At 48.6% G+C, this 27392-nt stretch overlaps 1 protein-coding gene across 2 annotated transcripts in view; it reads left to right on the top strand.

The window, feature by feature from the left end:
* LOC125949496 (GTPase-activating Rap/Ran-GAP domain-like protein 3) overlaps window positions 1-27392 on the top strand; it is a 74303-nt gene that overhangs the window by 46171 nt on the left and 740 nt on the right. Inside the window, exons 2-14 of one of the 2 annotated variants that reach the window (XM_049676602.1) lie at window positions 7401-8233; window positions 10467-10536; window positions 16094-16180; window positions 17616-17697; window positions 18126-18244; window positions 20236-20467; window positions 20647-20745; window positions 20827-20930; window positions 21070-21184; window positions 21664-21773; window positions 23805-23957; window positions 24332-25247; window positions 25311-27392. The exon at window positions 25311-27392 is cut by the window's right edge and continues 740 nt beyond it. In XM_049676602.1, coding sequence (XP_049532559.1) covers window positions 8073-8233; window positions 10467-10536; window positions 16094-16180; window positions 17616-17697; window positions 18126-18244; window positions 20236-20467; window positions 20647-20745; window positions 20827-20930; window positions 21070-21184; window positions 21664-21773; window positions 23805-23957; window positions 24332-25247; window positions 25311-26632 — 3570 coding nt within the window. In that variant the 5' untranslated portion in view covers window positions 7401-8072 and the 3' untranslated portion in view covers window positions 26633-27392. The remainder of the gene's footprint in view (window positions 1-7400; window positions 8234-10466; window positions 10537-16093; window positions 16181-17615; window positions 17698-18125; window positions 18245-20235; window positions 20468-20646; window positions 20746-20826; window positions 20931-21069; window positions 21185-21663; window positions 21774-23804; window positions 23958-24331; window positions 25248-25310) is intronic. The other variant, XM_049676603.1, reaches the window with a different exon arrangement.

Raw genomic sequence — 27392 nt, 5'->3', positions numbered from 1 at the left:
AAACCGAATAACGGTGTATTCCGGATGTTCGCCGTCGTAAAAGCGGCACGGAAGGACTGCGGAAGAAAAACAAAAACCTCACTTTCGGTGCGGTACGACAGGAGCACCGAGTTTTGTAGCAACTCGGTGGCATTATGCTACCTTAGCCACAAGCGGTCGTACGAAGTCGTACGATCAGCCGAGAACATCATAGGGTCGCTGCAGTGTAACACGAGCAACCAACCTCTTCCAAGTTGTTTCTCTTGGGGCAACGAGTGTAAGAAAATTTTGGAACCTTTTGGCTGCAAGACCGTACAAGGCGAACACTGAGTCACTGTTTGGGGGCTCGTTGCTACTTGTTTCTTCGGCCTTTCGGACTCCTGTCACTGTCCCGGGGCCGCTACCGGGCGTTTGATTTATTTTTAGTGTCACTGTCTACTGACAGAACTCCGGTCTGGAGTTGTCTTTCATTAGCCTGTGAAATCAGAAAAAGATAAATAAGACGAAGCAAATCCTCAATCTTTACGCTCTCCTGCACGGTGCGCCATGTTCGAACCTTTACTGCTCTCAGTGAACTCAAGCTAATCAATATTCAGATATGAACAAAAAAAACCGCCCCACGGCTCATACGGATCGGTATCCTCACATCTCGCTCGTTGCTTTCCGGGCCAGCTTGAATCATCCCCCCGGGGGAAAACGGAAAGGATGGGCGAACGGTAACGCCGCTTGGGAAACTAAATTCAATGTGAAATCGATGGCCATTGATTTCTTCACTAGGAAGGGAAATTGCTTTTATTGGGATCTTTTATGCAGACATGTAAATCGATTCAATTTATGGATAATTCGGGAAATCTTTTGGAGCTTGCTGTTTTCCACTAGCGGGAAAGAACAAAACGGTCCAACGGTTGTTGGACAAGTAATGGCACAAATTCAATGAAGCGCAGGCATGTAGAGGGATTCGCTAGAAAAAAATCGGGTGGTCCACGAAAGCGAAGCAAAGAATGATGGAGCAGTAAATTGTGTTTTGAAGAAAGTGTACCCACGATGCTGTGAGATGAATATTAATGTTGGTAGAACGGAGTCGTAGCGCGGTGCACATTGGCGGCTTCACGGTCACCTCAGGGGAAATCAAGTTCATCATAAATCCAGACGTCAGGTGCCGTTTGTCAGTCACCATTACTTACTAACACCTTCAGGGTTGTCTACTCCCCTTTAGTTATACCTTTAAAAATGCACAAAAGTCCCAGATGGTAGCGGATCGCATTTTAATGAAAAGGAAGAGATACATCTTCTTAAAGCCGAGGTCTCGAACTGCATCTCGAAAGCGCAATCAAGCTGGAAATGCGATTAAGGGAACAAGTCAAACACTGGCACGACACAAAGTACCATACAAGCGTCTACTTACAGAGCGAACGTTTGATAAAACGAACGGAACGAAGCTGGAGCACGTTACGCCACCACCAATCGAATGCATTAAGCCATGATCCTAGCGCACGCCTTGACTGACGGGCTCACGTGGGTCGTACATCCATCCAGGCCATCGAGCTGATCTTCAGACGAGTGCCGTCCTTTCGATTCACAGAATCGCTCATCACGTTACCTGTCGACAGCAGAGCTGATAGCCTCACGTTACACGACGATTGGCCACCGCCGGCATCGTCCCAGCATGGCCTCCGAGCAACCGGCGCTTCGATACCGATCACAATCGAGCTGCTTTTACACTGTCAGTTGGCACAGGGAGCACTATCGATATCGGGCTCATGGCATGCCGGCAGACAATTTTGCCATTCCTGCGTCAATTTGTAGTGATTCGTGCGGGGCGTCGAGCCCCATGCACCGGGGCCTCGTATTTCACCGGGGTTGGTGGGTAGGGATGAACCGACGCAGCAAAGTTATCGACAACGTGTGGGTACAATAAGGAAATACACTTCAATTTTCTGCAAACATATAATTGTACCCGGGATTACACATGAAAGCTGGAACCGTGGGATCTTTCTACTGAGGGGCAGGCAACATCTTTGGATCCGATCAGTGATAGGGAGCATCTGTTGCATTTAATCAGACGTAAGCTTTCACCGAAAGGACAAAGTTTGTGGCCCCACACATACTTGACACACACTATTGCGTCACGTGTCACTATTGTTGGTGACGACGACTGGTGCGTTGGATTCATATTGTACGTGGGAGCAGCAGCAGCAGCAGCAACTCGTCGATACAAAATGACATAAATTGTTGCGAAACTATTGCTGCGAGCGTTCCGCCTTTTTCTCAGAGGAGCTAGTACTTTTTCTAGAACGAGAGAGCGAACTGGCAAAGCGACCGGAAAGTTGCGGAGTTGTTTGAGGAATTCAATTTACTAGGTTAAGAGGTGCTTCTCCTTGAGGCAACTATTTCATTCTTAATATTTCTCCTAAGATCCTAAGTGTAGGAAGGTTGAAAATCACGGCGTTTGGAGGGTGCCATTCGCCACGATGCTCAAGGTACTATCAAGAATGCTTTATATATGGCACAACAAAGGATCTCGATGAGGTGTATGCTCTAAATGAATAGCGCATGCAGTAAGAAGCTCATAAAAATATATTATAAAAATCGAATTTCAGCGATATTATGTTAAAATTAACATTTGCTCATTTGTCTCAAACAGATTGTGATCGTTGAGCAGCTGCTTGATCAGTGTTTAAACTCGATTTGACTATCTTAATCCTTATTCAACTATTATAATCCAATTTGTCTTCTTATGATACGTTGCTTATTCGCACGACTCCCACTACAAGGATTATTATGTTAACAAATGCCGCGTAACATTGAAATTTGTTCTTATGACAAATAAAACATATAACCATACGAGGACCTCGAATCAACCTACTCACAACACATCGCCTGTCTTCTTCTGTCCACCCAATGATTAAGTTAAACCGCCATCGCTGTCATTTAATTGCTACTAATGATTCATGCTGCTGTTTACGATGATGAGAGACACCACGTGATGACAGCGCAGCAATTGGGTGCCTGATGGGAAACTATCTATTAAAACAACATCATCATTCGAAGGACAAGATGTTTCACCGCGCTGACTTATGGTTCATCGTACAAGACATAAAGCGTGGGAAGGAGCTATTCAGGAGTGCTGCTATTGCTACAGCAACGAATTGGCTTCTTCACCATTATCTCAATACCAAGCTCTCAAGCTTGAGAAAGTCAATTTTGAAATGAAACCCCGAGTCACGCTTATTGCAAATCTCAATTATAAATCCATTTGCATTGTCCTGCTTGAGTTTTAGCGTGCAACGTGCAAAGTAATTCGTCGCCACTTTTTGCCATTCGCTTCAAGGCACAGATTCCTGCACGGACGACGGAAATGGAGACAATTGAAAAACGATTCGATATGGTATCTCTGCTCTTTCACTTAGTTTCAATTTTAATGCTTCTTGCATCGCTCTACTTTTTGCGATGCGGTCGTCGTGCGGTGCTCTTCGTTATGCCGGCAGTTTTCCGCTCGATCAAGCAACTTCGCAGAAATGGCAAGTAATCTTACCGCACCATCGAATGCTGCTGTAGCGTGTAAGCGGCTAGCTGGTTGGCTTGCTTGCTGTAATCGACATTACCAACCTCTACATCTTTGTTAACGTAAGCGCTTCGAAGAGCTTGGGATAACTTAACACGAGCTAGAGACAAGAGCGTGCCCTCGGTAGGACGCAAGTTTTCCGCTTGCAAGACAGCGTGAACTTGAGAACTCCTGGAATCTTTCCCCGTGATAGAGAAGAGACAGGATAGAAAAAGATTAAAAACCATATCATTCTTCATTATCGACGCTGAGATTTTACCTTTCCTTGCGAAAGAACCTACCGCCTTAGCCGGATCGGTTTCTGAGATTCCAGAGCTGCCTCTTCAGCGCGTACTACTTGAGCCCAGGTTTCGCTCACATTTCCTACGGGTTGCCATGACCATCAATCAACTGACCTCTTCGATCGACTGTGAATCGAATCACCGGTCGGACATGATTAACTGTCGGTTAAGGGAAAGGAAATTGAAACGCTTCTCGCACTTTCTTCGGTCTACGTCTTGGCTGAACACATCGATAGTGGGTCAGCTGCTCGCCTCTTATCTCTGTGTAGCACTGTGTAAAGTACGATAACCATTAATCGTTTTGTAAACGATACTTCCTCGACAAGCTACGACATTTAGATTATGTTTCTTGGATGCATGATGTAAATGAAGGAGAAGTAATTGTTCATTTGAGAAGTACTATGTACAATATTTACCATCGAATAGTTCGGAACAGTTGATAAACTAGTTAACAAGACTAGTTAATAAGACAAATTGTTAACAAGATAGTTTAAAAATAGGTTGAGCTGACAATTCAATGCACCCTTTGTCCTCAGGAAGGGCTCACTTCAGCCTGGTAGACTGCTGCACTCTAACTATACAAGAACACGAACAAACAAAACCAAAAGCACATGATCTCATGTGCACACACATGCACTGTCGGTCTTGCATCCGGTACCAGATCACGCCTGAGGGAACGCTTGGAGCCACTGCAAAATGCATGCCAAAAATGGGGAACATGGCATCGTTGGTCCGTTAAAGTTAGCAGGACGGGGCCTTGGTACTACATGACAGCCAGTCAGCCACCGTAGTAGTGCCAATGGGTCATTGTACTTTACTGGCCACTATCGGGGTCATCGGTTGGTGCCGCTTTGCTGGAAAGCTTACACTGGCCACAGTGCGTTACCATGCGGCGCTAGATGCAAAAGATTGCAGCATAACGGGACCATAATTTTTGCTTTTCAAAAGCCTTACCGGCCGTATCTCTCCCGGGGGGAGGGTTTGCAATAAAGAACGAGTGCGTGTTCCCTTTAAAAGGGTACACCCAGAAGGCCCATGAATTTGGACCCAAGAAAATGCACACAAGGAGTGGCGTCTCCATGAGTGAAGCTGGTTTGAAGAAAGCGAACAGTTTGGCATTAAACATTATGTGTCCCAGTGACACAGTTTGCATGTGGGATTGGGTTAACTGAAGTACCAAACGGGTGTCTCTCCCTTTTCCATCGATCGTTATGCCCATGACTGACGGTTGGTGCTGTCAACGCGCATACGCGATTGAAGAAGTAAAATAAACTACGTGGGCGATGAGACCAGTTTGAACAAGCAATTAATAATGGATCAGCATCCTTGGCACGTACGCCTAATTGGGTGCGAACGGGAACTGCTTCAACCCGTCACACGGGCACACACCAACCAGGTTGACGGGAACACTGTTTGTAATTAATTTTCTATTTGCAAAACAACATGCAAACAGTAAACAGTTAATTAATTTTTCGCATCGATATGCCAGCATAACCTGGCGACATGATAAGCTTCGATTCAATTACATTTACTCACTTGTTCGTTCGCTCGTTCGCTCGTTTCATCGGCGAACCAACGGGCGCAGATCTGGGTTGAAAATGGTTTACTCAACGTTCTCACAGGATGGCGCATCGGATGAGGAACCGAGACGAATGGATCATTAACATCTTAGCGGTGTTAGGTGCTGATGCCTGACAGAGGTTGTCGCACCGTTCAAAGGCATACTCTTTATCCTCAACCCAACGGGTGGAAGGAGGTGGTGAATTCATTAGTGGTTGATTTCATATCCGATGGATCTTGTGGGCTAGGAAAAAATACCATCCAGTTGATAAACTGAAATAAACAAACATAATGGTGACCACACTGGGACGCTCCACAACCGATCCCTTCACAAGGAAGATGTCGCTTCCCACAAAGGCACGTCCACGATGGAAGACCAGCTGTGCTCCGTTATGCATGAAAGTGCAAATCGATTGGCGGAAGATCAACACTGCACCTGATGCGCGTCCTGTGATAGTTTGACAGAGAAATGCAGACCAATTTTTTTCATGTCCATCGATGGTTTGTTATTTCGAGCATAGCTAGAAAAGTGAGTCATATGCAAATACTCACCTTTGTGATGCCGAGTGTGCTTGTGAAATGAACCGTTCAGCAGTGCTGGGAATTGGGAATGGTTTATTCTATTTTTTTCTCGATTGTACAAGAAACGCAACAAGAATGTGGTTCATGTGTATAACTAATGCTTATTTTTTATGCACTAGAGCAAGTTTCATTGCAACTGACAAACATGTAAGGCAGTGTAAATAGAAAAAAAGGTGTTTGCTTATCAGACATATAGTGAACTGACGGAGTCTGGAAAAACAAATTGAAAGCACTTCGCATCGAAATTTCTATTTACATAAATTAATATGGGGAAAAACTGGCAATAGTTGCCCCGCGTTGTAGACTTATAACGCACTTGACAGGAACTTTATGGGTCCAAAGTGACAGCAGCATCACGCTCATATAAAATAGTAACGGTAATGAAATCTTGTTTAGATAATTCTTAACTGTAAAGTCGGAATCGCTTAAAGTCGGAATGGCAGCTTACGGTAGCATAATTTCGCATGCTACTCAAGTTGAGGAAGGGATTTCCAAAAAACAAAATGCCATCCCACACAATACTAATGACACACGCTACACATGTTCCAGCGCAATTAGATGCGCTCCGCTGAATTTGTCCATCAAAAGGGATCATCGTTTTCAGCTTTTCCCAAGCAATCCTCATTGCATTGCACCTGCGTTTGGACGAAATGTCCGTTTCCCAATTGACCGTCCGTCTTCCAAATCCCATCACATTTACCGATTGACAAACGAACCATTACGAATCGTTTAATTACTTTGGATTGCCCACGGGGGAGAGGATTGCTAGGCCACTCGTCTACGTCATTCGCCACTCGCCACGGCCACGAGCATTACAATCGAGCTGCATAAATCAGTGCACCAGATGGCTCCCCGTATATTACTCCCAGTTAATTACGCGCTTCCTTGCCCTCTAAAGCGCCCCCAGGATGATGCTGCAGCCAGCAGCAGCTCTCTCGCTCACACACTTTCATCAGTACAGTCTGCATAGTGGTGTGTCTTTCTCGGAAAGTCTGTCGCCTACATACCGCATGTCAAAAGCTACGCCAGACTATTGGCAACCGGTTAGGCACGTGTTGGTTTGGGGCCAAGCAGGTGGGTGCAGGTTGACGTAAGTGTCTTTTCTTCTGAGGCATCACCGCCACTCGCTCTGCAGCTGACAAGCACCGTATTGAGTCGCGCTGCTTGTCGTTAATGAGAAGAACAAACTTCATCCTTCACTCACCACCTTCTTTCCGACTATCCCGCGGTCTGCATTTCCATCGCTGTGCCGTGCTTCGAATGCGAGGGGGCGAAAAGATGGGGAAAGATCGTTACATCGTACCCGCCATGTTTGCTGTCGTCGGTATTCGTTGTTTAACTTGTGTCCAATCGATTCGATTAAGCCATCACGTGTCCCCGAAGGCGTTACGGATTAACGTCGGAATGAAATCTAATCCTTATTCATCATATAGCGAGCATGTAGCGAACGGAATCCGAAGAATAATCCGACAAACATTCCCGAACATTCCTCGAACCGGCAACAGCGTTCGAATGAGGTTATGACATCGCGACTAAACATGAGGCTGCAGAAAACCCGTCCAGTGCTCCGGCCAACAAAAAAAACCGTGTCAGCATCGGCAACAACCAACCAACCAACCGGCAACCAGCAACATCATTCCGCCAGCACTGATGTGCTAGAAAATTGGTTTTCCAAGTAAACAACGACCCCAACGGGCAGTGGCGCTAACGGTGACAGCTAAAGTGTTTCCGACCATAAAAGACTCCTACGGCGTGACTGTTTCCCAGTGTTCCCGGGTTCCCGGCGGTACAGGACGGGTCGGTCTACAAGATGTAGCGCCAGAGCCACGGCGGAAGTACAAAAACCGTTGTACACCGGTAACAGCAGGAACAACAGGAACAACAAACCAACCACAATCGGTTTTGTTTCTGTTCGATCAACGAACGACGTGAGGGACACTCCGTGTCTTTGATTTGGTGTCCGGCTTGGCTTGCCGGAGTATTCCTCGAACAAGCGATCCTGCAGCGCGTAATGAGTGAGTGAGTGCGTGTGTGTGTGCGCACGAGGGTGTTTGGTGTAGAAGTCGTCGGTCTGGGGCAGCGATACCGACCACCGGCGTGGCAACATGTTGTGCTTCAATCTGAAAATAGCCACCATCTTCCGGACGTACCGGGAATCGGATCCGGTGCGCGATCGGAGCCAAAGCCTGTTCACGCCACCGCCCCGGGCACCGAATCGTGACATCGGTGCCCTGCGAGTCCTGCAGCGTCGTGCATCGAGCGTAATGTAAGTTCTGCGTAACTGTCACATGGACCACGGTTGGTCCTTGCTATCGTCGTACACCAGTTGATCGTCCCAAATGGTCACCCAAAGTCCCAGGTTTCCAGTCGTTCCGGCCATCGTGGCGAATGTCCCGGCACAATGAAGCTAATATGGTGTTCAGCTCAAGATGAAAAGTGCCCCAACAGAGTAGGGGGGAGCCAAGAGAGTTCGACAAATGGCGCATTACTACGACCTTGTCGGGCAGGACCGAACTCCGATGTAAATCCCGTGGCCCCTCGCACAATGCTTCCTTCTAATGTCTTCAATTGGGGGCCGTTTGTGAGTGTGTGTGTGTGCTTCCGGACGGTTATATCCTTGTTTTAATGTTCACTTTCGGGGACATTTGTGTATGCGGGTGTGATTACGATTACGATCGCCACGGGCCTGGCCCGGCCTGGCACTCGTCATGGTAGAGGGCCATTAGGGCGCTGGAATGACAGCACGCCACCATCGTACGCCGAGCCTAGCACGCCTCTTGACAATTAACGGGAAGCACCACTCTAATTGCTCCGGATTCGGGATGCGACACAGGAGTTTTAACGGTGAGGCCACCAAAAAGAACTCCGACGATAAGATGTCAAACGCGATGATGATGGCGCTGTTTTCCTGCTTCTTTCCTTCCTTCCCGTTTTGCTTGACGAATCTGGACGCTCTGGTTTATCGAACCGGAACGAGGAACATTGCTTTGCTTGGTGTTTCGTGGAAAAGCGTCGTGGAAATGCGTTACAATGCGTTGCGTCCGCTGTATCAAGCGGAAGGCAAGTAAATGCTATCCAATACTACGCCATCTTAAAGACGCAATCGTTGCTATGATGTAGTGGCACACCATTTTAATGGTAACTGGAGTTGGTTGGGGTTTGTTGGGCGACGGTTTTTGGGGGGACTGTTCGAGAGGTCGTTCGCTTCAATGGGTCTAATCGGTGGTGCGGTGGTGCTCACTGATTCAGGTTGCGCATTCGAGCAAACATAAACCCCTCAAAGGCAGCAATGGGCAGTTGGGCCGGCGCCCCGTGACCGAAAACGGTCCGCCAGTTCATAATCGTTCCTTCGGCCTTCTTACGTCCAGCCAAGCCTCGGCCTCTCCGTTGCAGACAGCAGCAGGGGCTGTGCTGTATCTTGTTGCTGTGGTATCACTTTGACCCTGTGCCCCGCCGTCTGTGTGCTATGATAAGCACACAGACAACTGAAGCTCAGTAACGAGTCGGCTCGGAACGGGCACTAGGACAACCAGGCTGACCGGAGCGAACCGAGAGGAGGAGGAGGTTCCCCCCCCAGAAAGCATATGATTCGGTCGGTGCCTCGTACTCCGCACTGATGTTTATGTTTGTGGCTGGCCTACATAAATACAACCCCTCGGCTGTAGTGTAGGTTGGTAGGTTAGGTTGCGGCATCTTCAATTGAGCGCACTGTTATCATTGGAGTTGCAGTCGTTTCGTTGAAAATGAAATTATTTTTTAAAGAATATAAAACACAAACCCTCCGCAACGTCAGGACCTGTTAGGACTGTGGAGAAAAGCGCAATATTAAAGTTTCTTTCAAGAGGCCGTCGTTAGTGGAGCTGTTTGTCGGAGCTTCTCGGAATGACTGTTGAATGGAACCGAATTGGGACTTTCGTGACTTATGCAAGTCCAAACAAGATAAGCTAAGAGCACAGTAGAGTCGCCGCTCAAAATAAGAAAATAAGTTCAAACCACACAAACACCGCAATGAAGCGCTAGTCTAATCGGCCGGCCCCTTGACTCGATCTCGATTATTCCGAACTAAAGTTTCCAGTGGCCACGGCACGACAAAGGAGGGCTTAAGGCTAGCAAAAGACCATGTTCCCTAGGTCACGGCTTGACACTGATTAATGGTTCGCGCGAGCGAAGGGAAAGCACCACGTTTGTTTGTTTATTTCGTTGTTTGTTTGCCGCATCTATTTCCACAGCGTCCTATCCGAACGTGCGCTGGTCCGGGTAGCATTGATTTCACGGGGATGCGACCACCGCCCAAGTGAGGTCGATGGGAAAACTCGATTTTATAGCAATTAGACCCGGATTGTTGCTTTACCGGAGAAGTGGTGTTATTGGAAAGAGAGTCGAGGGGGCACGAATGTGCTTGGTATTCGAAGAATTTTCCTTTAACCTGAATACGAAGTGCTAATTTCCCTCATTTCCCTTATCTTTCTTTCTTCCTCTCTTTCTCTTCCTGGTTGCAGCACTTCCGCCACCGAACTTATATCACGAAGAGGCGTCTTCTCGCGGCGGCACTATGGATCCGTGGATCAGGTAAGCCACAAGGTCAGAAACATCGTCTCGTGAGTGTCGTTACGGGTTGGCATTTAAGGGTGATTGGAACTGAGCAGCCATATCGGTCGTATTGGCAAATGAAATTGGTCCTGCAGGTATTCCTTATAGCATATTCCAAAGGATACTAGGATCGTTTCTGTTATTCCAAGGGGCGGACTATGGTATTTTATTTTATTTTTTCGCGTCATTTTTTATGTTTCTTAAATACTAAAATTCAATACACAAATATTACGTAATGTTTTTGGATCAATGAAAGCAAAACGGAGAAAAATACGGCTAAAGATTTTTAACGATCTGCTCCAACTCTGACTCTAAAAACCAAAGTTTCAAAGTTCGTGTTCTTCCTGGCATCAAATTTTTCGTGAAAAATCTTTTTGAGCTTCTGAACACTAAATTTAGACTCTACTTATGCGGTTCATTTGCTATGATTTTGTAAATTTCGATTTGTAGTCCGATGTAATAGAAGCATATCAATTTATTGATTTATTTATTTTAAATACCAGATTATCGAAAAATGTGCAATTTTTTTAAATGGCTTCTAAGCATTTTTCACCAAATTACGACTTAAATGAATTATGAATGAATAAATGAATGGTTTCAAAGACCCCAAATATTCCTAGACCCCGCTATTAAGTTATTGTCATCGCAAGTCGCTCAACATAAAACACTCAATCAATACTCCAGTGATTTAAAGCAAACAAACATCAACACTGTGAATCCATGGTGGTACACATCCCCTGGATCTCGAATTTTTATTACTCAAATCTGTCCAGTCTCTCCGATTACAAACACGCTCGATGCTGGACCGGTTAACAATCCCAGACGATGCTTCCTCTTGAGTGTGACCGGTCCGAGGCTAATGACTCTATCCGCTTCGTCCCACCCAATTACGGAGCACTCTTCACTCCATTCTTTCTCTTTTTCTCCCAAACGTTAATCCATATTAATTGGTGTCTCAAGGTTGTACTGGTGGTCAGCGCTTGAGAAGCTGCACAACCGGACAAGGGCTAAAGGATGGTCGCATTCCCATGACCATGGTCAGCGTCCCATTGGCGCGCATCCCCCCTTTAGCTGAAAATGAATTAATCTTGATTATATTAGTGTTGAAAAGGGACTACACGCGAACATCCTGAAATGGAATGCATTAGATAAAGCCAACGGCCAGACACGCCGTGGCGTATGTTTTCGAACGTACTGCAATGAGAGAAGTTTGATTAGCATAACTTTTTTTATGTAAAACATTAACAGAAAAAAAATGTAATCCCGTTTCCCCTAATAATAAATAATAATGCAACCCAAAGTTAAATCAAGGTGGATAACGAACAACGAAGCGAAGAGGTTGGACGGTTAAGTGATTCGAGTGTTTGGTGTGTCGATGGGTTTGCTGCCGGTTCCTGCGAATAGAAGCGGATTTGAAAGCGAGAGAAAAAAACGGAAGATGACTCCAGCACGGTCACCGTTAGTAAAAGGACAGTCACTCTAGAGGGGACCATACTACGTACCCTGGTTAGGCAGGATGAAGATTTTGTTCGTGATCTGATAGTAGTCGTAATCATCGTCCTGTTCGTCCGGTTCGTCCGCCTGCATTCCCCCACCGTACGGTTCGTCACTCTGGTAGTCGTAGCTCTCCTTGTGCCCGACCGGTGCGTTACTCAGCAGACTGTCCTGGTACCGTTCCATGATCGTGTCCGGTACCTCCGGATACTGCGTCCCGTTCGGTGTTCGCTCGATACCGAGCTTCATCAGGAAGTGCGCCTTGATGGACTTGAGCGAAGCCTTGGCGTACACATTCCGGTACTGGCACGCCTGGCAGCTGAGTTTGTGGTGTGGTTCGCGTTGCTGGTGGCGGTACGAGTGATGATGGTACGAATGCTCGTTGAACGGTGAGCCCGGCTCATCGCCCTGCATACCATCATCATCCGCCAGCCGGTGTCCATCGTCATCGTCATCATCGAACCGACTGACGGTGATTAGATCCGCATCGAGGTAAACTGACGACTGGCTTCCGTTGTAAAGATGCTCATACTTCGCACCATCGTCCGGTAGATCGGATTCCTGCGATACGTGACACTCGGTGATCCTCACTAGTTGTAGAAGCAGTACCACCACGAAGCTATTCCACACCAATGCCCACCACACGCCTCTGCTACCCGGATGATACGATCCGGTGGACATCATGTCACTGTCCCTCCTCGTTCTTCGCACCACTCCGCAGATCGGATGCAGATCTAGTTTTCACGCGATCAAGCGAACTCTACACACAGTTTAATCGGTGACAAGTACAGGCACACACACACACACGCACCGTGTTCAGCAGGTTGATCGAATGGATACCACCGGTCGGAACAACCACAAAACCACAAACATCCGCCGGGTGTCACTGCGGGTCGTAAACTGCTCGCCAAGCGCTGCCCGGATACAATGTTGCGCGTGGCCACCGAGCACGCCAACTTTATTTATATATCCGTTGGTCTTTGAGGGAGGGGTAAGGGTCCCGCAAATGGTAGTGATTGAAGGGGGATAGTGAATGCCGGTGGTTTCGCGAGACCGCTGCTGCCAATCGGTGACTTGGTTGAGCTGGCAAGTCAATCAATTGGCATCAATGAGGGACCGGACTGGCGCCCGGTTTTCGCATGAACTCGTCCTCCCAGTTGTGTGTGTGTATGTGTGTGTGTGTGTGCTTGCGCGTGGCCTGGTGCTGGTGCCGGGAACCGGGTTAAATGGCTTCAATTAAAATTGATTTTAATCGGCCCCCAACACACTCCCACCGTGGCGCACAGGCGAAACAATGTCACCGAGAAGGAGGAGGAGGAGGCGACGGCGATGATGTCGCTGAACTCTTTATGGCGCGGTGCATCGGATATTGTGTGCGACCATGGAGATGACGTCGTGGTTCGTATGACGGAATGCATCGCCTGCTCCGTTGCGTAGCGTGTCATTTCTCAATTAAGCAGTTGCTAGGGATCTCTGGGGGGGCGGGCTCGATGTCCGACACCCAGACACGTTCAGAATCACGAACCACGATCCAACTCCATCGCATCTCTGCCCAAGGGCAATCATTCTGGGGTGACCTGTTGCTAGTCCTCTTCCATCGAGAATAACCGATCAAATCAGACGTCAGATCTTGGGTTGAAATGATGATCCTACGGCTGGCGATGGGCCAACTCCTCGGAAGGATTTTCTTTGTTCGGCTAGCACCCGGAGGGTGGAACACGCCGGAAGGCTCATCGTTTGTTGGACATAATTCTCCGTCTCGACGTCCGCTGGGTACCTTCCACACTGACGCCCCTTCTCAGAAGGTCACAGCAGCCAGCGCCAGCGGCTAAGCGCCCCTTCCGTCGAGCGGTCGAGATGCCAAGAGCAGTTTGTGCTTTGCTGTGCGCCAACTCGCGACCGGAGGGTTTGGCTCTCGGCTTGGCACCCGGTTTTCCATCATCTTTGTGTCCGCTGCTGGCGGTGGCGCTGCGCTGTCGGTGCTGCTGTCACAAAGGAGTTATCCACAATCCACGGTCCCTTCTTCGGTATCAGCCCACTTGTTGTGACATTTCACGACATCCCTTATGTTTAATTCATTCGTTGGCCTGCTCCGTTGTGCTCCGGCTTGGCGAACGGATGCCTCGAAGCAAACAATCGCAATAGTCGGAACGAATGTCAATGGCAACGCCCGAAACGGGGCAAGAGAAAGGCATCACTAGTGTTAAGGGCGGTTTCTTGGTTGAACAAATTGGATAGGAAAAAAAGAAAAGTCAAAACAGAAATGAGTTGACTTGTTAATTATTAAACTAAACGACTTGAATGGTTTTAATGTTCAAAACATCATTTCAAACAGTCGATCCGACAAGGCTAATGGCTCTAAATTGAAGGAGACAAATTGGAAAGCGGTTTAGACGTTTTTTTTTGTCGTCACATTCTGCCTGGGCAACGGCCACACTGCAGCAGGACAATGGAAACCAATTTTTCACTTCACGGAAGGATGCGCTTTTTCTCGTGGCAGTGAAGTGGCGCTAAACATTCACTTTGCGGGCTTCACTTTCGCTTCGGTAAAGCGAAACCGGTCCTCTGCAGTCATCGTTTGTCGTCGATGGCGATAGATAGGCGGCATCACGGCCAGGTGACGTCGGATCGATCGAATGCTGGAGAAAACGCCAAAGTGCGACACACCACACGGCAGCACGAGTTTACCGCGCTGTTTGTGTTTGTGAGTTTTTTTTTGCGAGGAGCAGTTGCGAGGAGAAATTTACAACCATAACCTAATAGCTGTTGCAGGACACGTTTTCCTCCCTTTCCGTTCGATTTCGTTGGCAATAAAAACCCATCGGGCACCCATCGGACACCAGGAGAACTTCGGTGTTTGAATTGAAAATTTTGGATTCCGGATCGACGGACCGCACGTTGCCGGCGTACGTCACCGCCGCAGTCACGTCAGCATCGGCCGGATGGATTCTCATTAGCTGGCCCGACGAGCTGGAGTGACGGTGAAGCACACTAGGGACACCCCGGGAACGGTTGTCTACAACAAAGAAGCCAACGATGCCCCGTCCGGTACACAATTTCATCAATTTGTTACCGTATTAGAAGATTGGTTCTTGGACCTTTCTTTTTTTTTCGGAAGATAGAAAACGGTGCAACGGTGGTTCCGGCACTTCCGGTAGGCCTACTCTGCCTGCCTGCCGGCCTGTCGCTGACACCCCATCACATCCCCAAAAGGCCATTATTGATTGCTTTAGACTTTGAGCATTGGAAGAAGCTACGAGGCAACGCAGACTCCGATGTTACCACAAAAGCTTCCGAAGCTTCCTCTCCATTCCGTTACATGTGCGTCGTCCTTGTGAACGTACCCAGGGAGGTACACCAGGGAGGTGTCATTCTCTTTGACACACCAAATTACCATAGCGAATGGGCAATCTGCTTCGTAATGAATAATACATTCGGTGGCAAACATTGGCTCGCCATCTTCAGCGGGCTGCTAGCAGGAGCGACACTCGACTAGCGTTTGCCCACGGGATCTCCGGTAAGCCCTCAATGTCCTATTTCGCGCCGTCAGCATCGCCAGGGCTCGACCACCAGCGACCCAACCTATGAAGAGGCTGACAAAGGCGCCTTGAAGCACCGTTGTGGTAACGTTTCGAGCGTTTAGTTTGGAACCAGTAGAAGAAGAGGAGTAGTAGCAGCAGCAGCAGCAGCAGCAGCAGCAGTCGTAAGTCATAATTGCAACCGGAGAAGGACAAAGGTTTTTTAATTATTCACGAAGACACTCGCACCGATCCCATACTTACTGCCTACTTACTCAGGGGAAACCAGCAAAAACCACACACACACACACACACAGTAGAGCTGAGCTCCGGGCATGATCGTGCTGGTCTAGGGCAGTTATGTTGAGAGCAATCGACCATACCCACGGTACCACGCACTCTCGATGCGGTGCGGCAGGAACCTTTAGAATCTTCCGAGGCAGACCGATGGCTGACGGGCTGACATTACAGTTACTAATTGGTTTGGCTTTTCCTGGCTTCTTCTTGGTTTTCTCTCGTTGCAGCTACCACAGTCGGAGATTGACGGGCTGGATCCCAACTGTCGTCGGTTTCGACTGGAGAATGGCGAATCGTTAGCCGAAAAGGATGAGGTACGTGCGAGGCTCATTGATATCATCCCATCCCCACACCCACAACCACACCCACACATTCAAGCTTCAATTCACCGAAGCACCAGCTTCAACCATCACACCGTCCGACACCGTCTTCTATTTCGTCGTCTATCCGAATGGTGTATGAAGTGTTATATTTGGCTTCTGCCAATCTTCGCCAACTTTTGCTTACTCCGGAAACTTTGCTTATCATTAGGTTGCCCACCAGCCAAGCAAGGAAATAGGGAGGTTTGGAAACCGGAGGTGGAATCAGTGGAAAGCGATTTCACTGATGACGAGACACACACGTGCATCGCTGAACTCATTGTACGCGGAACATCCAAGCCGGCTGCGCCCCGCTGCCTAGATGCATGCATGTGTCACGTCTTTCGCACAGCTAAATAAGGAATCCAGTTTATTGAGGACTCCAGGAACTCACGTTATCCCCCCCACACACACACACACACGCTGTTTACCTCCGTTGCTTCCACAACGGAATGAATATGATGCTTTAATTGGAAAAGATTCACGCGCCAAATTCCTGTGAAGCCGCCACGGAAACCGATTTCGGCTCATCGTTTCTTGGCTATTTGATTTGGAAATCCCGGTATGCGGAGGGGCCAGTTTCCAGTAACTTTCGCTGGTAATTTGAATGAATTACGCACAGCCCCACGGTCCCTGGCACGGCACGTGGGAAACCTTAAAGTGAGAGCAGCAGATTGACAACGTGGCATGTGGTGGCGCAGATGGTGGTGCGGGTGGACAAACTGCCTTTTGCAAAACTTCCAACTCACGCCAGCCAGCCAGAATGGGTGTCAAGTCAGTGGACCGAACAGCGAGATGTATCGAGCTTCGAAATTGCTTCGAATTTTCGCCGGGGTTTTCCCCGCACCCGCAAGATGTGCCAAGGCGAAATCGATCAACTTTGGTTGAGTGAAGCTCACTTTAAATCAAACCCAAGACAGGACCCCAGCTTCGGTAGAGGACAGACAAGCGGAAACCCCTTTTTCCCATCGATGTCAGTACGGGTTTTTTTTAGTTTTTTGCGCGGTTCCTATTGCTTTATCCACCTCTTTCGCACACTTTTCCACTTACTGCTTATGCTTATGCGATGTTTCGAAGTAAAGGGGGAAAAAATGAAATCTGCTTTAACTCACCCAGGCCATGGGGACGCCCCAGCCACGCTATCCATTACAACTTTAGCTATGCATAAAAAAATACCGCTCGACGATTGAAAATTGTTCTTCTCTTTTTCTCGGTTCTTCTCCGTCGTGGTGATGATGGCGTTGTCATCATCTTGATCGGTGTGCTCCAAACGCGCGCCTGAACGACGAACTCAACGAACCAAAATCGTGGATGCGCGAATGAAAATCAAAAACAAAACACTAAAAAACCGTACCGAAATAAAAATTGAAAAACAAAAATTGATGAAAAGGTCTTCGGTTCACCCAGCATTCCCATCCTCGAGAACCCGGAACATCAAACACGCTGGTACTTCAAATATTTTCTCGGAAAGTGTAAGTATGACGCCATTATTTATCACTCCTGTCCCTTCCCATGCCATTTATTAACCTCCACGCCCCATCGGAGTCAACGGTCGAGACCAATGGTCAGCCCTCGGGCGCGGGTCGCTCGGTTTCGTTTCATTTCAATTTATTATTCCGCTAGCTGTTACCCGTTGTTGAGGAACGATTTCGCTCGAGACTATTTGGTTCCGAGAAGGGTTTTTTGATTTCCTTTTTTCCTTGCGATTCACGCTGTCTCCGAAGGCCAGCTGCAGAGTGATCCAGGCCGTCAAATATCGATGAATCCGACATTTTCCGACCGTTTTCTCCCTATTTTCCCTGATTTTTAATACGGCTATCCGTTTGAATAGGTCATCGAAGAAGGCTCCATGAATTCAATTGTTTTTACTTCTTCTCCCCGTGCTGGGTTCTGTTTGCAGTGCATCAAAACTACGTGGGCATCGATTCGGAGAAGAGTCCCTACTTTCTGTCGATCGTATCACAGGACTCGGGCAGCAAGTGTATGCCGCTGTATCGTGTCATGCTGTTCCGGAAGCAGGTAACTCTATGTTAGAGGTCGTACTGGAGTAGTAATAGAGGCATGAGATGACATGGGATAGCCATCTCGATTAAATCCATCCATCGTCTCACCACCGGCTACTAGATCCCGATAGCCACATCGTAATTCATCGTCAAAAAGGACATTTAATTCGAAGGAGCTGCTCTTGAAAGCTCTTCTCCGTTTCGCAGCTAAAACACCCCGAAAACCTTAATTGATAGCTCGTGAAGTCCCCAAAAATGGTCCCCCAACGACAGGCCACCCCCCATCCGCGATCATTTGCTCGAAACCTGCCACATCAGCAATTCAGCCGGAACTGCTGACCCTTCGCTAAGGGCAGGGATACGGATTAGGTTTGACTCCCCAGGACCGAGAAACGTGTGTCTACGGAGAACGGAGAACCAAGCTGGCTATTATAGCTAAGCTAGAATGTCTTGAGGCCGTTTCGACGGCAGAAGAGCTGTCACCACTCACCGTCCTAGGGGCCACTCGTTTTCCGGTCGGTTTGTCGATGTCGATGGTCACCCCCACCTTCCCGGATATCCTCCCGGAATTGGATAAGAGATGCTGCCGACCTGAAGTGCTGCTCGTTCAAACCGTATCTCCACTGAAATCCGCTGGGAAAATGCGTAAAGTGAAAATGGATGCTACGGTTGTCTCTGGACGGTCACGGCAGGAGCAAGGGGAGGGGAGGGAGGACACATCGTGACGCGGCAAAACACTCACGACGACGGTGTACGTCCGGTGCGATAACGGTCATAGATCTTCGTCTATTTTTAGACCCAACTCCCTCCCTCCCTTCCTCCCTCTCAAGGACGCAGCGAAGGTGAAAGTTTGTCAATCGATTTTCGGCCAGCGTGCAAAACCGGAACAGTGAGCACCGTTGGATGTTGGCCCTAAGGTAGCTTTGGCCACTTTGTTTCCCGGCAATTTGGGGATGTTTTCGAGTCCCATTTTGGGCTGTAAAATGAGTAAAGTTTTTCTGATTTAAGCACCTCCGGCGGACTAATAGGCCCACGGTACTGGACTAGATCTGATACCAAGCCTACTGTGCCTGTGTATGTGTATCTATGTATATTCACATGATTTTAAATGCTTAAGTAAAATATGTTACTAGTGTATAAGTAAGGTATTTTAGTTGTTTTTGTTTGTTAGAAAAAAATAGATGCAAATTATTACCCAGTTTTCGATATGAATTTTTCTAACTTTTCCCTTTGATATCAGCCAAGTTTATTATCTTGCCAAAGTATTATCTTGCTGTATTCTATTCGCCCGTTTGCTGGAATGACTAGACATAAAAACTTCTTACAAACAAACTTGCCTATCTGTAATGAAGTTCATCGCAAGTTTTTTTTTGTTAAATCTCGCATACAATTACTACTAAAATAAGCAGACTACTAAAATCATAACGCCTACGTCTGTCAGAAGCATTGCAGTGTCTGAAAAAAAAAACAACCAGATTCTAACTGTAACATGCTTTAGGTTCACGGGAGGTACAGAACGCGACTGCCACACGTTGACGCAGTTTGGAAAGGTAAAGCGAAAGGAGTTTCTTACACCTTCCGTCTTGCGCGAGAACATAAATACGAATGTTGTGTATGTGTGTGTGTGGTTGTGTGTTTGCCTTATTCCTTCACTTTTTTGGCAAGTTCTTTTCCAAGATTCTTCCAAAATCCTTCACTCGCTTTGATGTTTCCAGTTCGCGATGGCATGTTTACGGTGCATGTTCAGCGCGGGCGCGCGATGTAATGGAGGAGGGCAATGTGGCGCAAACATGTTTATGCCTCCGGAGTGGAGCGGAGCGATGCCAAAAACATAAACCTCAATGGAATGCCGCTCATTCCTTTACCTTGCCGGGGGAGGGCCTTTACCGACGTGCTGCCAACGCGGGTTAATATGGAACCTTTAAATTCTCTAACCGGTGGGATGGGCACATATCATGGTTTTATCTGATCCACGCCTAACATGCATGCTCTTTCCACGTCGCACAGGGTGCCCAGAAGCTCGCCCTGCCCTACAACCCACAGCAGAAGCTGACGGTGAAGCAAATCCTGTCCAACTTCACGCTCATGGACGCGAACAAATCGCCCAAGGAGATCTTCTCGGCTGACATACAGAAGGATCTGCTGCTGCTGGAGGAGCAGGAGGGTTCGGTGAACTTCAAGTTCGGCGTCGTGTATATGAAGGCAGGCCAGAAGATGGATGACGAGATGCTGAGCAACGGTAGGTCGGACTCGTACTAGCGGGTCGTGCCTCAAGTTAGCACCAAAAGTGACACTGCCGGAGGAGCGGCAGGAACTACGGTCTGTCGTGCTTTATTGACAATGGACGACTGTCTCTCTTCTGTCTCTCTCTCTCTCTCTCTCCGTTTCGTCCTTTGCTGCACGTCTTGTGTGACCCAGAAACGGGAAGTCCAGAGTTTGATGATTTCCTGGCGCTGCTCGGTGAACGAATACGCTTAAAAGAATGGGAACGCTACCGCGGTGGACTCGATGTCAAAGGTAAGGGAGACAACTGGACAGACTGGCTAGACTAGCTGTATCGAATGGCAATGACGGATTTCATTTCGGGTTTTTCCGCAGGTGATATGACGGGCAAATATTCGATCTACACACTGTACGAGGGTCACGAAATCATGTTCCACGTGTCGACGCTACTGCCCTTCAGCAGAGACAACCGGCAGCAGGTGAGATGTGAGCTAATTTCGATACGAATCTGATCGCCCTTGTGCCGAGATAAGCTGATGCTTCGGATGGTCGACTTGGAGCCAATAAACACACACACACACGTACGAGCATTCTCTGACCTTGGCACTCCGTTCGCAGGTGGAACGCAAACGGCACATTGGGAACGATATCGTCAACATCATCTTCATCGACGAGGGCAGCGAGCAGGAAACGACCGAGTTCATTCCCAACAATGTAAAAAGTCAATTTACACGTGAGTAGACGCCAAACCCTCCTCCGGTTCGTTACCAACACCGGAAGCATCGTCATCATCATCATCATCAACACGGTGTGATCAGCACTTCTTATCGGGTCATGGAAATGCGAATTATCCTTTTCATGCTCACCGTTCCAAATCAATTCCATTCCAATTTGTAGCGATTAAGGCGGCCGAAGGCGAAAGGTGTTTTCGGTTATTAAATGTAGTTTCACACGATTCCATTATGTTTCTCGTTGTGCTACAATGTTGTGCACTCCCAGGCCAGAACCTCTTCTTACTCCTGTTCCTTCTCCTAGCTGCTGGTGCGAAAAGTTTGTCATCCGAGTCCGAGATAGTTGCGAGCGAGCGTGAAACAGTTCGGCCTACTGCTGTAACCTGTAACCGATCACTCACCTCACTAAGCGGCTCGAACGGCCAACGACGATTAATCATTTTCCACCACCCGTTGATGATGGGCCATTCTTCTTTCGCAGATGTTTTCGCCGTCGTGACGAAGCGAGGGACACGCTACCGGTTAGCGGTCTACTGCGACGAGACGGTGCCACCGTTCGGACCAACCTTACCCAATCCGCCCGAGTTTGAGGTAAGTAGGCGCACCTGGCGTGCACTCTGTTCGTAGTAGGCTGAGTCTGTGGCGTGCGTCCTTTTAATCATGCGGAATCCAAATCTCATGCTCGTTAATTGACCATTTCTATTCATTTCCTGCTGGGAGAGGCGGACGTGTAGCGACGATTTGGTTGATGAAAAGCGTTTTCCCTAAAAGCGATGTTTCGTCCTTATATTCTGAACGTTGTCACGAGGCACCGGGGAACGTTTCCTGGAAACGCACGAAAAATGGCAACCCAGGTGCCGGTGCCAACAACTTCCAGCATGAAACACACACATACACACAAATTTGACTGACTTGACGTTCGTATCGTGATGTCGTAGGTCCGGTTTTGGACGGTGCGACCAAGGTCGACCGTGCACCCGTCGGCAATCTGTGCGTGAGCGTTCCGTGGAAATGGCATCCGGTTACGCCCGGAACGATCCGTTATATCCGCCACAGAGCCAGACATGGAAGGCAGGCCGAGCGAGCGAACGAGCGAGAGCGTGGATTATGGATTTTTCGTGGAGATTATTATGGATTATGGCGGTCGCTGATGGCGAGCGCAGCAGCAGCAATACACCAAAAACACTCTACCTCCCTTCCACCGGTAAAAGCGAATCGCGAAATCGCGGCCATCAGGTCCCTCGGTACCGGTACGATTGAAAATGAAAGCTTGTTAGCCGTTTTTGGCCGTTCGCCTTTTGCGGGTGCCCGAAGCCCACGTGTGACACATTCATTTACGCGAGCAACAAATTTGACCAAAAACTCCCTTTCTCCCGCGTTCCGGTCCGAAATCGGTCCGAAGCCATTAGTTGTGAGTCCCCCCTGTGGATGGCAGTTAGTCCCTTAGCCCGGGGGCAAAGGTAATCCAATTGCTGCACTACATTGTTACACCACTTAGCGTGGCTGTGTTGCCATGTTGCAGTGTCAGGGCGCATCCGAATCCGAATCTAGACTGTGGTGAAGGAGACAGACAGCAGTTAGTGCAATTGTCTGTTGATAATCCGATTGCAACACCTTCACGAGGTATAGCAAGCGTGGTTTCGTAGGAAACAGCGATAACATATACTATGGAATACAAAGCTAGTTTTTCGTGTCCATCGTAATAGCTAGATGGAAGCAGGGTGCGGATAGCGCTTAGATAGGATACTGGCTTTTAATAACTGCAACTACAGCTAATCATCTCGACTCAATCGAGTAGATTAAGAGAAATTGACAATGGCTTTACATTTATGAACCTTTCCAAAGCTTAGATTATCCGATTTTCTAGTACGCTTGCATTTAGAGAAGAATGCTATTGGCTGCCTTCATAAGGAGTCAATGATAATCTGGACAGCCAGTGTTCTTTTTGCTGGAAAAACGAATATTAAACATTTATAGCTAAACAGTTGAACAAGAGATTTCACATTACTCACCAACCATTCTCAAAACAGCGCCTGAAGAGTCATCTTTCGTCACAAAACATAGTCCTCCCTGAAGGATGTTGCTCCTTTTCATCAGTTTGCTGTTTGCTTCTGGATGCTCCGTCCATCACCATGATCTAGCAATAGTATTACGAATTGAATTGCTTCGTTTCAAAACCTCGAGGGAGTTCCCAAAATCCCATTCCCTTTCTTCCTGTCCTTGACATAAATGCCCTGATGTTTCCAAAGTTCTTTCTATCATAACTTAAGTCTGATAGAATTACATATTCGTTTCGCATGAAAAGACGCGCACATACACACGCAGGGAATCAGTTGTGCAAGTCATGCTTATCGATGGAATCGTGATTTACAAACCAGTGGCCTCCCCGTCCCAATCCAATCCAACAAATGACCAACCAACAGCGAGGATTGAATGATCCGACATCTGCTGAACTGGCAACGTCTCTCCCCCAAACGAATTGTCGAACGAATGAACGAACGAGTGGCGAGTTTTGGGTTCAAAGTGTATAATCAACTGAAAATGAGTTTTTCCCCCCTTTTTTGCCACCCTCACGCACGCACCCCCCACACACACACACACACACGCACGCGTTACCCTCAGGATCCGGCCGTTTTCCGGGACTTTCTGCTGGTGAAGCTGATCAACGGGGAAAAGGCCACCTTCCAAACGCCCACCTTCGCACGGAAGCGTGAACGGACGCTCGAGATGTTGATAAAGGACCTGTACGAGGAGTATGTACACGACAATAAAATGGTAAGCTTTCTGGTGGGGAGAGGGGGGTGTTATGGGTCAGGGATTCAGGGATTCCAACCTACCTCATTCCGGATCTCGATGAATCGTAATTATGGAGCAACGATGCCAAAAAGGGGTTGGACCTTATGGGCGTAGGTAAACACGTGGCAAATCCCAACCCTACACGACGAGAAGTGGTGCGGCCACTACAACGTAGCATCTGTTTGTGGCATGTTGACCAACGGACTGTTTGCCGTTCAACTTTTCCGGGGCGAAAAAGAATCCCCAAGCTTCGTCCGTTGGTGTCGGATTATAGTATTCGTTTTCAGAGAAGGCGAGAAAAGTGTTTAAAAGCTTTACTGACGACCGATTTCGGGTTGGGTTTTGCTTCACAGAACATGCTTAACCGGCGTGCGTTCTCGGAGGTGCTGTACGATGCGCCCCGCACTTCGAAACTGAAGGAAGATGCCCGGCAGGTGGAGTTCGTCCGGATCGGTCAGGCACTGAAGCTGGAAGCGATCGTACGGGGCGATGCACCGACGAGCATAGCGTCAGCCGGCACCGTCTTCAAGCGGCCACCGTGGGAACCGCAATGCTTCTACCCGACGTTTCAACCCCGCAACGATCTGGTCGGTGACAGCTGGGGCCAGGATCAACTATTTCTTGCCTCGGACGAGGGTACATATCTGATCAAGGAAGACCAAACACACCGGACCGTGTTCGATAAGACGCTCTGCGTCCGGCAGATGAATGTGGTGGAAGATCACGGGATTATGCTGATACGTGGTGGATCGGCGCTGCAGAAGGACGGTCACCGGATACACGTGTTCCGGTTGAACGAATTCTCGGATGATCGGTTGGTGCAGCGATCCCGGATCGACGTGAAGGAGCGTCGGATCGAGAAAACGCGCGGTTGCCATCTGTACGCGATCTCGCGTGCTGGTGAAGCGCATCTGCGGATGGCCGTTGCCGTCGGAAGGAAACTGTTGATCTACCAGTGGCGCCATACGGCCGCCTGGACTTCCTGGTGTCCCAATAGTGACAATGATACGGTGGAAGGCTTCCTTTTCCTCAAGGAGATTCATCTGCATGATTTACCGACCATCATGACGATACTGGAAGGTTCCTGTCCGAATGCGGGTCTATTGATTTGTGTCGGTTATCGGCATCATTTCGAGATCGTATCGGAGCTAACCGGCCATGCTACGAAGCTACACGAAACCGATACACTGAAGCGCTCCCAAACGCACCTCGTAGCGGCGTTGGATCTCTACGATGGACAGGATACGGAGATACTGCTCTGCTACAACCGTAAGTTGTGATCGTGCGCGATTACCCCACAATCCATCGATAACGATTATTTATCCTTCGCAGATACTTGCCACTTCCAGAAGCTATCGGAAGAGTGTAACAACAGTACGGAGTTTGACTTTCAGTTCAACACACCGCCGACGTCGGTCGTTTGCGCCTTTCCCTACATTATCGCCTTTACGCCGGATACGATGGAGATCCGGTTGCTGGTGAACGGGAATCTGGTGCACACGGTGACGATGGCCGAGCTGCAGCTGATTACCTCGAAGAAGGACATCTTTTTCGTGACGACTGCGCCCGAGTTTATTCCCAAAGGTGCCAAATTGCGCGGTCTCGATGCTGAGGATCACGAGCAGCAGATGAGCAAACCACGGATCGAGGAATGTCGGGTGATGCCGGAAGATGATTCATCGTCTGCCAGTCCGGGCCGTAGTCGGCTGTCCTCGGACGAAGACGGATCGCCGTCGGGCGTGACCGAAGAGACGGTTTCTGAGCAGGGTAAGGAGGGTAGTTCCGGTTGCTCACTGACCACACCGCAGATACAGCGAGCGAAATCGCTTCAAAATCCCAAACCCGAATCGGAGATGGCGACCGGTGGCAAAGCGAAGGAGGTAACACTGTCCGTGGATGATCTGAAGCGACCGATGTCGAAGAGCAACTCGTACGGCGAGGCTGGTTCCTCGTTTTCCATTCCAACCACCACGTGCAGTAAAGATCTGGCGAAACATTTTGGGGCGCAACCACTACCGAACACGAAAGACCTTTGCCGCCATTTCGGTGAAGCGTCCGTACCACCGAACTCACCGCGGAACAGTACGATCGTGAAGGGTACCTCACCCAGCTCACCGACACGGAAGTCCTTCATCCGTCAGCCGACGCTGAATCTGGGTAAATCCCTGCCAGCCGACGGTGAAACGTCCCCCTCGAATGGTGGCACCGGTGGCAGCAGTAATAAGCCACTGCGCGTGTACCGAATTCCGCTTACCAATCTAACCGGAACGCACGTCCAGTCCCACCACTATCACTATCCGAGCAATGATCCAGCCAAAAAACCGACCGCCATCGCCACAAAGATGCACCCGAGTGCGGCCATTGCGGCGGCCGTCGTTACACGGCCAAGCGAGAGTGCCCAGGAGCGGGTACGGCAGCTGCAATCCTCGAACGAGGAAGATGAGGAAGGTCTTCTGCCCAGCCCCTGTGAGATGGGACCAACGGGGACGGCGTCCGGTGCGGTCGAGTGTGGTGCTGAGGCGTGTGAGGACGGTAGCGTCCCAAGGCCAGCGATGAGTATCTTCGATCAGATCCAGCAGGATCTGCAGGAGCTCAGCATGAAGGACAAGCTGGAGCAGGATGATCTGCGTAACTCCGTACTGACACCGCTGTAGACCGCGTGTGTAGCGGTTTTTAGCGTAAGAAGCTCTTTAGCATCTCTTCACAAGCACAAACTGAACGAAATGCGCACATCATTGTTACAAAAAATAAACCAGAGTGTAGTTTACGCGATCAATACTCACACACACACACACGCTCCATATAGTCGTGAATATCTACTAGTCTCCCACTAGCTGCCACAGTTGAACCCAAAAAGGATTGTGAAAACCACACATTATATGTTAAGAGAAAAGAGGTTGGAAATACAAAAAAACAAACCATGGTTTCAAGCTATGCTCTTTCGACGAAAGCAAAACGGTATAACTGACTGACTGGATTGAGGTACGCGGAGCGGTACATGTTTGCCAAAGAACGTTACGGAAGTAAATGAAAGTGCAAACAAGCCATGGCCACAAAGCATAGCAAAAGTTATGCGTGCCCTTATTTGCGTTTGGTGCGAGGACGGCGAGAAAATCAAAAATATCATAAGCCGATTTCACTTTCTATGGTTTGCATCGTGACACGACATCGAAATGGTTCGTGGTTCCGAAGGTGGTGACCGATCGCCTAGAATGATCAATTCAATTGAGCCCCCTGAATTGATTGCAATTCAACGCAACCGCGTGCAACGCACACACCACACACACACACACACACACACACACACACACCATCCACCTCCGGGACACACGGCAGCTGCATCGGAACCATGAACCGATTTCAATGGCTTCCCTCCTTCGATTATTTCCCGCTCGCGCCCATCTGTGGTGCGAG

This window comes from Anopheles darlingi, chromosome 2 (assembly GCF_943734745.1).
Source record: "Anopheles darlingi chromosome 2, idAnoDarlMG_H_01, whole genome shotgun sequence".
Classification (NCBI taxonomy): Eukaryota; Metazoa; Arthropoda; class Insecta; order Diptera; family Culicidae; genus Anopheles; species Anopheles darlingi.
This window is presented reverse-complemented; position numbering and strand designations above follow the sequence as displayed.